This window comes from Oncorhynchus clarkii, chromosome 6 (genome assembly GCF_045791955.1).
Source record: "Oncorhynchus clarkii lewisi isolate Uvic-CL-2024 chromosome 6, UVic_Ocla_1.0, whole genome shotgun sequence".
NCBI classification, from domain to species: domain Eukaryota; kingdom Metazoa; phylum Chordata; class Actinopteri; order Salmoniformes; family Salmonidae; genus Oncorhynchus; species Oncorhynchus clarkii.
The window spans coordinates 47492657-47503745 of NC_092152.1; the positions used below are offsets into that span (position 1 = coordinate 47492657).

Consider the following 11089-nt stretch of genomic DNA (forward strand, 5'->3'; position numbering starts at 1 on the left):
ATACCATCTACTGCATCTTGCCTATGCCGCTCTGTACCATCACTCATTCATATATCTGTATGTACATATTCTTTATCCCTTTACACTTGTGTGTATGAGGTAGTAGTTTTGGAATTGTTAGTTAGATTACTCGTTGGTTATTACTGCATTGTCGGAACTAGAAGCACAAGCATTTCGCTACACTCGCATTAACATCTGCTAACCATGTGTATGTGACAAATATATTTGATTTGATTTGATTTAGATTTATACTCCATGGAGACAGTGCCCAATGTTCATTTTACATGATGGATATATGCTACTCCATTTCATACAATCAATCATCAATCAATCAGTACAATTTATTTATAAAGCCCTTTTTACATCGGCAAAATGCTTATTCCGACACCCAGCTTAAAACCTCAAATAGCATGCAATGCAGATTTAGAAGCACGGTGGCTAGGAAAAACTCTCTAGAAAAACAGGAACCTAGGAAGAAACCTAGAGAGGAACCAGGCTCTGAGGGGTGGCTAGTCCTCTTCTGGCTGTGCCCGTGGAGATTATAAGCTTACATGGCCAGATTGTAAGGCCAGATCGTTCTTCAAGTACTGTAGTTCAAACATTCTTCATAGATGACCAGCAGAGTCAACAAAATAATGTGGTTACAGAGGGTGCAACAGGTCAGCACCTCCGGAGTTATTGTCAGTTGGCTTTTCATAGCCAAACATTCAGAGGTCGAGACAACAGGTGTGGTAGAGAGAGAGAGAGAGAAAGAGAGAGAGAGAGAGAGAGGTGGGGGAGAGGGAGAGCGAAGATCAAAACAGCAGGTCCATGACAAGGTATCACGTCTGGAGAACACACATGCCTCTTCATGTGATACATGATGTTTGGCTGTGCTAAGTGTTATCTTATGGGTTTGGTGATTGTTCTGTGTGAAGCCGTATTCTGCATTGCATCATGGAATGTGATGTGAAATCCCTGGGCCTATGGCTGTTGAAGCTACTCCACTGCACTGCCCTTCTCCCCCGATTGCTCAGTTTGGCCTGGCGGCCAGCTCTAGGAAGAGTCTTGGTGGTTCCAAACTTCTTCCGTTTAAGAATGATGGAGGCCACTGTGTCCTTGGGGACCTTCAATATTGCAGAAACGTTTTGGTACCCTTCACCAGATCTGTGTCTTGACACAATCATGTCTCTGAGCTCTTTGGACAATTCATTCGACCTCATGGCTTGGTTTTTGCTCTGACATACACTGTCAACTGTTGGACCTTATATTTTCAACATATAGAAAACATCTCAGAAGGTTGATCTAGCTGCAGATAGCTAATTCTCCTCTATGTGTTTTCCCTTTGCTGCTAATAAGCTCTTACCAATCTAACTAAATTAATAGAGAACATCTGGTTATCTGACAGTCTATGCAGCAACTATTGTATTAGAGTCAAGCTGTGGTTATTTTATTTATTTTCCTAGACAAGTCAGTTCAGAACAAATTCTTATTTACAATGACAGCTTAGGAACAGTGGGTTAACTACCTTGTTCAGGAGCAGAACGTCATATTTTTTACATGGTTAGCTCAGGGATCTGTCCTAGCAACCTTTCAATTACTGGCCCAATGCTCTAACCACAAGGCTACCTGCTGCCCCAAGTCCTGCCAACTCAAAAACTGCACAATAAATGTGTAACCAAGGGGAACTAGTGCATTTCTCTGAGAAAAGCTGCTTCAGTTTTACCAATCTTCCAAAACACTTGAAATTCTTGTAAAATAATTTGCATTTATTTGATCAAATAGACTTTGAAAGGTTAGACATGCAGAAATTCCTCTTGTCAAAAGTCTTGCTGTTACAAAAGTAGTTCTTCATGCAGCGTAACAGGTTACAGGTTCTTCTTGGTGAAGCGCTGGAATGGCTTCATCATTGCTGAAAAGACCCTGACAATCAAGGAGTGTTTTTTGACAGGCTGAGATATGGAGGGAGAAACCTCTCCAACTGGGGGGGAGAGAGAGATGCAGAATAGTAACGTTGACAAATAACAGTGTTATGAGTTTGGTAGGCATACCTATGTTTCTAACACACACCTAAACCAAACTACAAGCTATAGCAGAGCTCTAAAACTTCCTTACCTATGCAATGTCCATCAGTAAGAGGGAATCTCAGTCTGTTCCTGGACTGAATGGCAGTCCTTTTTGTTTGCTCTCTTGGAACGCTAACAGATGAAAGGTAAAGAAAATGGTACAGAGAATAAATAAATGGAACACTTCTGAATCCAAGGCAACAATTTAGTGATGAATAAAACATTTATTTCATGTATTTGTCTTATCATAGCCACATCAATAACATCAGCACCTAACTGGAACAAAAAACAAATGCTAACTCCCTGCTATACCTTGAAGTTGATCCTGAGTACCCTCCAAGCTCGTCATCAAGCTCGAGACCCTGGGTCTCGACCCCGCCCTGTGCAACTGGGTACTGGACTTCCTGACGGGCCGCCCCCAGGTGGTGAGGGTAGGCAACAACATCTCCTCCCCGCTGATCCTCAACACTGGGGCCCCACAAGGGTGCGTTCTGAGCCCTCTCCTGTACTCCCTGTTCACCCACGACTGCGTGGCCACGCACGCCTCCAACTCAATCATCAAGTTTGCGGACGACACAACAGTGGTAGGCTTGATTACCAACAACGACGAGACGGCCTACAGGGAGGAGGTGAGGGCCCTCGGAGTGTGGTGTCAGGAAAATAACCTCACACTCAACGTCAACAAAACTAAGGAGATGATTGTGGACTTCAGGAAACAGCAGAGGGAACACCCCCCTATCCACATCGATGGAACAGTAGTGGAGAGGGTAGCAAGTTTTAAGTACCTCGGCATACACATCACAGACAAACTGAATTGGTCCACTCACACAGACAGCATCGTGAAGAAGGCGCAGCAGCGCCTCTTCAACCTCAGGAGGCTGAAGAAATTCGGCTTGTCACCAAAAGCACTCACAAACTTCTACAGATGCACAATCGAGAGCATCCTGGCGGGCTGTATCACCGCCTGGTATGGCAACTGCACCGCCCTCAATCGTAAGGCTCTCCAGAGGGTAGTGAGGTCTGCACAACGCATCACCGGGGGCAAACTACCTGCCCTCCAGGACACCTACACCACCCGATGTCACAGGAAGGCCATAAAGATCATCAAGGACATCAACCACCCGAGCCACTGCCTGTTCACCCCGCTATCATCCAGAAGGCGAGGTCAGTACAGGTGCATCAAAGCTGGGACCGAGAGACTGAAAAACAGCTTCTATCTCAAGGCCATCAGACTGTTAAACAGCCACCACTAACACTGAGTGGCTGCTGCCAACACACTGACACTGACTCAACTCCAGCCACTTTAATAATGGGAATTGATGGGAAATGATGTAAATATATCACTAGCCACTTTAAACAATGCTACCTTATATAATGTTACTTACCCTACATTATTCATCTCATATGCATACGTATATACTGTACTCTATATCATCGACTGTATCCTTATGTAATACATGTATCACTAGCCACTTTAAACTATGCCACTTTGTTTACATACTCATCTCATTTGTACATACTGTACTCGATACCATCTACTGTATCTTGCCTATGCTGCTCTGTACCATCACTCATTCATATATCCTTATGTACATATTCTTTATCCCCTTACACTGTGTACAAGACAGTAGTTTTGGAATTGTTAGATTACTTGTTATTACTGCATTGTCGGAACTAGAAGCACAAGCATTTCGCTACACTCGCATTAACATCTGCTAACCATGTGTATGTGACAAATAAAATTTGATTTGATTTGATTTGATTTGAGTTTGGTCATTGAAAAGCAAAGGAAGCTCCTTTATGCTTTCTGCTCAGCCCCCTCTCTGTCTCAGCCTGGTCTGATGGGTTTGTTGCAGCAGAAGCTGGTCTTGACGCCTCCTTGCATCCCTGTACCAGCTGCTGGGTCAAGGACTTTACCAGGACTCTGTCAAATGCAGGGTCCTGGGAGGAAATAGCTGCTTGCAGGGTGTTATAAGAGCCAAACTCCTCCATGAGTTTTTTTGTACACCTCTGAACCCTTTGGATGTTCAGGTTCTGGGAATATGCCTGTGTCCTGGAGAATCTGGATGCAGCACAGAACTCAGACAGGACTAGTCTGATGAGTTGCTGAGATGTTTCTGTCAGATCTGCTGCCTGTTGGGATGGTCCATCTAGGGCTGAGGGTCTGATCTCCGATAGAAACCTTATCACCAGTATGGTGACAAAACAGATGCCATTATCTTTGCTGGAGTCCATCAAGTACTGCAGTGGGAATGCAGTGGCACTGCTGATGTCTGGGGTGATTAAGAGCTCCCTCAGATGGCCAGAGCTGCTGGGAATACACATATGGTAATGGCTATAGTGTAAAACACAGAAACCTCATAGAGGTCACCGCATGTGTGGGAGGTGGTACAAAGGAGATATCAGAGGTATGAATAGTGGAACTAGGGGCTCCATTGTAAACCAAAACAATGATAACTAACCTGAACAACAGTATACAAGGCATATTGACATTTGAGAGAGACATACAGCGAGTCATAAAGTAATCGCAGGTGTTGATTGGGAGAGCTAGCTAAAACAACAGGTGAGACAACAACACCTAATCAGCTAACACAACAACAGCAGGTAAAATGGCGATGACACACAGAGCCTGAGGCCGACAGATACAAAATAAATAAACAGAATGGAGTACCGTGATTAATCGACAGTCCAGCAGGCATCAGCTATGTAGCCAAGTGATAATAGTGTCCAGAAGGCAGCAGTAGATGGTACAGGGAAGGCGCCATTACGCTAGCACGCGGGCTACACTGCGTTTAAAGTTAGTAGCCCTCCGACGGAGGCCGGTTGAAGGCACAGCGGATGGAGTATTCATCGGCAGACCAGTCGTGGTGGTGCGGCGGGGGGCCGTGTCGACAGAGAATCCAAGCCAGATGGCGAAAGAGGTATTGTAGAATTTAGAATGCGAGCAGGGAGATGCGCCTGGCTCACCGCTAACTGGTGCTACCTTCGTGGCAGTGGCGTTATCCACTATAGATCCACTATAGCCAATCGGTAGCAGCGATGAACCGGTGCCAAGGTCCAGAGTTTACAGCAAGGATCCGGGGGATCATTGGGCTCTAGCCTTGTATGAGTGGGGTTCGGGAGAACAGCTGAGTAGGCCGGGAGGTGGGCCTCAGGGATAGCTTCGGTACTGGATGCCACGGTGAGTGCAAGCTAGCTGTGAGCTAGTTAGCTGCAAGCTGTGATCTAGCTGTGAAGATCAGAAGTAGTGGTCCAGGGATTACGGCAGGAATCCGGCGTTGTTGTGGAGAGACAGTCCGATACTAGTAGACTGGCGAGTATTATCCAGGCTAAGAACAGGGCTGGTATCTGTGCAGAAGGTAAAAGCCGCTAGCATTGGCTAACAATGACTAAATAGCTTGTAGCTAATTAGCTGGTTAGCTTCTGGAGGTTCTTGAATGTGTTCTAAAATAATAAAACAAATAATAATAATAGCGATACCGTATCACATTGGGTGAAGCAGAGTGTTACCTCTTTACTATTAAAGTGTATTGCTCTCTGTTTATGACTGATAATAGGACGTAACACAGGGATGAGGAGAAAACAATCATTTGGATCCTACACAACACGTTGTTGTACCTAAATAATTCCACAAGAGGGCGACATATAAACATTTCTTAAAACCAATTAACCTCTACTGCCTTCAGTCCATGACGTCCCCGACTAACTAAAAGTCTGCGTCTGCAAAAATGCTCTTTTGTCATAACTCGACATGAAAGTAGCAAAGCCAAAACAGTCAATGACATGCTTTTCGGGATATACAATTAGCTATGGTGCAAGAAAAGGTAAGTGAAATATAGGGGAAGGTAGAACATGTTTTACAGTAAGTTTAAAGTTGTTATCACCAATTTAGCTCTGATAGGCCTTTGGCAATCCAAGCTTTTGGGATCGTACTCAAGGCTACTTGGTTTAGGCCTGGCTATAGCCTAGGGATACAGTCCAATAATATCTCCTTCTCCTGAAGTGTACACTCTCGTTCGCTTCTTCCTACAAATCTAAAATCATTGGATTGGTGGAGGCATGAGCTAGAGAGGAATATGCTACCAAATAGCACCTTATTCCCTAATGTAGGCCTACTTTTAAGGAATGCACTATAAGGAATAGATCAATCAACTGGCTCACTAAATGGGGTACCGAAATACATCCAAAAGAGGTCGACACGAAATTAGACTAGGTTTATTTCTGTTTTGACCTGCTGAGTCGCAGTGCTTAGTGAACAGATTTCAATGTGGGCCTAGCTGTATCGAAAACGGTTGATGGGGAAAGTGTGTAATCTGATCAATATATTTCCCCCCCAATATTAATGAGAGAATGGGAATGTGCATAAAAGTCTAACATTCCATGACGTGGTATGAAGTTCTTAATTCGTCAGTGGCTGCAATATTGTCCTCAGTAAACTCAACATGAGTGAATACAACACAGATAAGGACAAGTTTTTCGAGATATAAAAAATACTGTATGCTATTATGGATGAAGAAAAGGTAGGTTAAATGATACTAAATATTTGGGAATGTAACTAAGGAAAACGTCATTTAAGATAACATAGGCTATTGCAAAACAAATGTCTAATTCTCTCTATTAAGTCAATCACCAGTTTAGCTCTGATATGGCTGTAGCTCTATGATGTCCTTTGCAAGAATCTAATCTGACATTGACATGAAATTCCTATGTCCTTCAGGTAGTACAGAGAGATGATGAAGATGATCCCCAGAGGGAGGGGAGGGAGGTTGTTGAGGAAGAACCAGTGGCCCAGCTCAAGAAGGAGCCCAAGAAGACAGGAAAGGTAAAATGGCAGGAGTGACAGGGCAACTACTAGACTAGTAACACTCAATTGTCACAATAGCTGCATTGACCTGATGTAACATGTCTATTATTTATTTATTATTTATCTGGAATCTATTCTATTCTATCCAAGGCAAAGAGGAAAAGTAGTGCCAAGAAGTCAGGGGAGCAGGGCACTGATACGGATCCAGGTCATAGATTTTCCCTCTGTAGTATGTTGGTTCTCTAAACCTGCATATCATAGATAAAGGTCATGTTAGAAACTGTAGTCAGTAAGAAATGTTGCATGGATAGTTTTATTCAATAGTCCTATTGTAGCAATTTTATCGAAGTATTGTATTAAGAGAAAAGCGTCTGACTTATCCTGAATTGTCCTATATGGTAATAACATATTTAGGATTGAGGAATAAACACCCGGACAGAGGATCTGTTATTGAGCTCTTGGAGAAGAATGCTCTTAAGGCTGCATTCGGCCCAGGCAACAAAGATGAGATGGAGGACTGCTACCCAATCCTCATCTCATTCATGCGCAATCTTACTGATGAGTATGTTAGAACCATGTTTTGCTCTAGCCTCACATATTTTGTGCAGAAGGAAATAAAAAGTAAGTAAAACACATTTGTTTTTTATTTTCTAGGCAATGGCAAGTGATCTATAAAGGATTTAAAAAACCTGTAAGTTTCTCCATCAGCCTTTGACCTTTGATTTGGGAATGTTGTGTTGAATCAAGAGAGAGGAATTAACCATAGTTCTATTCTGCTATTACGCTCATTAATCTGTCATACTTCATCCAACTTTGAATTCAGTCACAGATAAGGAAAACGATGTTGGTGAAATGCATTCTGTTCAATCTAGAATACTTTACATCAGAGTCTCATTGCCAAACCTGCTGTGTTCTGTTTTGTTTGTGCAATGCAGATGACAAAGGAACAGCTTGCAAAATTGTGCAAGACCATTGTCAACTTCATTGCACAGACCACCCTGCAGATCCTGCTGCCGGCCCTGGCCCGCATTCTAGGGGTGACGGGCTTTTATGACAACACTGACTCACTCAAGAGGGGCGGCAGTGCAAGATCCTTCACTGCCTTTGAGCAGAAAAGACTGGAGCTCATCCAGGAAGTTAAATATTTGGCGAAGGAGATGTGTAACTGTGGCGGCAGGGCTCTCCGACCAAGGTCTAAAACACCCTCTTCCAAGAGGTACTGTATGTTCCCCATAATGTGTGTGTGTGTGTGTGTGCAGTTAATCCTAACCCTCAAACTGATGAACAATAATTTACCCATTTCAATATTTTCCAGCTTTCTAACAGGTGTGTTTTGCAATATCTAATGCACACATATAAATTACATTTAGAATACTCAATTATAATGCTTGATAGATTTGTTAGCACTAAGATATCGATTTTCCAACTTCAGACAGCAATTAACATGCTTTGCTTGTTCATTTTAAAGTTCCCAGACCTCACTGAAAGTCCACCTGGGAATGCCAGAGGACAGTATCATCAGCAGTGTCCAAAAGCAACTGTCAAAATCTGACCAAATGGTGGCTGCAGGACAGCTTTCACAAATAGATAAAGTGGTTGGAACTATGCTGGAGAACATTGAGAAGATAAGCAGCGAATGTGGCGAGGAATTGGTCTATCAAGAGTCACTGCGGTCTTCCTCCTCGTTGTCATTCTCAACTGCCAAATCACAGAAGACAGAGTGGGAATTTGCACTCCCTGGCACTCCCATTCCTTCTGAGTTACCCGAGAGTCCTGCTCAGTCATTGACATGAGCGAATCTACTAAGCCAAAAACAATGGTGTGTGATGCCAGAACAAGCATGTTTGCCATAGCCCATACCATCATGAAGAAGGTATATCCAGAGGCAGAAGGGCAGGTTACATCTCACCCTGATCTAACAGATGCAATAGCTAGACTGGAGGAGCTCATATCTCAGGGTAGGATTGGTGCTCTCTCACGTGATCTCAGTCACCAAGTCAACCGCATAATTTCCGATAGCAACTTGACCCCTCTGGGACTGACAGTGGCGGCTGGAAAGAGTGCATCTGATACCATCCTTTCGAAGCTGAAGAGGAATGACAAGGTGGGGAAGCCCACAACTTACGAGCTGGTTCAGCTGTTTGTAGAGGAGTCTGTTAAGTGCAACCTGCTTCCTAGTTTTGTGCCCTATTCAACTTTAATGAGTTTGGCTCAGGGGGCCAAGGTGTTGGCTAGAGTGTCTGAAGATAGAATTTCATGCTCTTCTTCTTCATCAGTATTTAGTGACACAGTCAGTCTCTTTACCAAAGTTATGGTAAGCCAGGTCATGTACTCTGTGGATTCTGATGCAGAAAGTAGAGGATCCTCTCCAACTGAATCTCTCCAAACATCTGAAACCACTATATCTGATGTAGGCAATCTATTGAGTGGCAAGTCCTCCCCTCGGCTGTCTCCTTCTGGCGCCATTATGGCAACAAGCGAGACCTCCAATGCAGCACAAATCTTGAAGGCCAACATTGATGGAGAGGAAGTGGATACCACCAGTCATTCTGGTGTAGCTCAAAACATTGTCAGGGACGATATGTCAACCAGCCCAGACATGGTCAAAGATGTCACACTTCCAACCCCATCCTCTGATAACTTGGGCAGTGATGATGACGTCACCGGCCTCATCAGCATGTTAGTAATGAGAATTCTAACAGAAATCCAAACCCCAGCAGAAGATTACCCAGTTGACGTCACACGCAAGTCACAAGACCTGATCCCTAAAGTTATGGAGGTCTTCTGTGCATGGTCAGGCTGCTCTGAGACACAAGCCTATCCAGAGAACTTGAGGATTCATAAAGTCTACAGAGTCGTCTATAAAAATCTGTTGGAGGAGTTTGGCTCGGAGAAAATCCTCCAACAGGCCGTGTCGACTCAGGACTCTTCATTTGATAGGATTCTTGTCAAGTCTTTGAGTGAAGCGCTTCTCCACAGATGTAATGAGGCATTGAGGGCAGCCTCAAGAACATCAGTCAAAACCACCGGGCCTAAGGCTCTTCCACTGGCTGAGGATGTGAGGGCTAGCAGCGGGAAACTATCTTTTCTACAAAGGCTGGTCAGGCTGACAAGCAACTTAAAGGTACACCAAACGTATTTAAATGAACATTTGTGGGAGATAATGTGAGTAAACAATGCTATTCAGTGTAAAAAATATAAAACCATCCATTCATTCCAAAACCAATCATAAATGTTGTTGTGCTGGTGTGGTAGGTGTGATTGTTATCATCATGAGGTTGGTCAGCTGTGACATTTTTTAAAACATGTTTTTCTCTTTAAATACTTAGCTATTCAAGAAGGGGAACAAGAAGGATTCCCACCGCTCTGAATCAGAACAAGTACAGACCACTGCTGAAGATAGCATGCATAAGTTCACACAACAGGACTCATCTCTGTTTGAGATATTGGTGTACAAAGAAATGCCACTTCAAAATAACCTTACAAAGGTTATATATGCAATCAGTAGTCATCTCTTATGTAAAAGTAATTATATTCTCCAAAACTCAAGCTGTTGGTTCTAATTTATCAGTGTCAGCTATGTTGAGTTGTAACATACATTACATCATTTCTAAATTAAAGCGCATGTCAACTCTCTCTCTCTCTCTTCTGTAGTGCCCAGCATAGTGCCACATGCTGCCATGTCTGCACTGCCAAAGGATCTCCCCGCCAGCTCCCAACAGGAGACGCCTCACAAACGTCCACTTCTCGTCAGGATGTTTTCTGCCATCTCCAAAGGCCTGTTCAAGCCCTTCAAACAGTCCTTAAAGACCAAGTAACTTAAGACAATTTATTAAACGTCATTCATTGCATTAAATTGGCCTTTGTCTTCTTATGTGCTCCCGTTAACAGACCAGATTACAATACTGGTCTTTTAAATGTTAGCAGTGATAGCAACATTAACTATAGTGGTGTGTGTGTATAGCCCTTCTACACAGTCTGACTCTTCTGACACTGTGACATGCCCTCTGATCCAGTGATCTAGGATATTCTGAGTGGCTTTAGGCCTGAATCTCTGCCCTCCTGCCCAAATAAATGTTTTCTCTTCTGATATATCTGCCACTGTCAGCAGCCAGCAGGGGAAAACAGACAGCGCTGTTGAGAGCTTTCTTTTCTCCCTCATTTACTAAAACACTGAGTAAGGCTTTTATCTATTGCAGCATATTCCATCTTTTGATTTAACCTATTATACGGTAGAAGT

At 43.5% G+C, this 11089-nt stretch overlaps 2 protein-coding genes across 2 annotated transcripts; both read left to right on the top strand.

The window, feature by feature from the left end:
* Nucleotides 1-3904: 3904 nt before the first annotated feature.
* On the top strand, nt 3905-8642 carry LOC139412390 (uncharacterized). The gene is made up of 6 exons (XM_071159200.1): nt 3905-4966; nt 6763-6867; nt 7264-7411; nt 7504-7540; nt 7785-8065; nt 8318-8642. The coding sequence occupies exons 3-6, from the start codon at nt 7359-7361 to the stop codon at nt 8640-8642; spliced, it is 696 nt and encodes a 231-aa protein (XP_071015301.1). The 5' UTR covers nt 3905-4966; nt 6763-6867; nt 7264-7358.
* Nucleotides 8643-8655: 13 nt separating this feature from the next.
* On the top strand, nt 8656-10667 carry LOC139412391 (uncharacterized). Its single transcript, XM_071159201.1, has 3 exons — nt 8656-9973; nt 10179-10353; nt 10504-10667. The coding sequence occupies exons 1-3, from the start codon at nt 8666-8668 to the stop codon at nt 10665-10667; spliced, it is 1647 nt and encodes a 548-aa protein (XP_071015302.1). The 5' UTR covers nt 8656-8665.
* Nucleotides 10668-11089: the final 422 nt, after the last annotated feature.

Coding starts and splice junctions, on each gene's coding strand:
- LOC139412390 (XM_071159200.1), top strand. CDS start 7,359: ATGGAGGACTGCTACCCAATCCTCATCTCATTCATGCGCAATCTTACT. Junction 7,412..7,503: donor ATGCGCAATCTTACTGATGA/GTATGTTAGAAC, acceptor TTTATTTTCTAG/GCAATGGCAAGTGATCTATA. Junction 8,066..8,317: donor AAAACACCCTCTTCCAAGAG/GTACTGTATGTT, acceptor TTCATTTTAAAG/TTCCCAGACCTCACTGAAAG.
- LOC139412391 (XM_071159201.1), top strand. CDS start 8,666: ATGGTGTGTGATGCCAGAACAAGCATGTTTGCCATAGCCCATACCATC. Junction 9,974..10,178: donor GGCTGACAAGCAACTTAAAG/GTACACCAAACG, acceptor TTAAATACTTAG/CTATTCAAGAAGGGGAACAA. Junction 10,354..10,503: donor AAAGGTTATATATGCAATCA/GTAGTCATCTCT, acceptor TCTCTTCTGTAG/TGCCCAGCATAGTGCCACAT.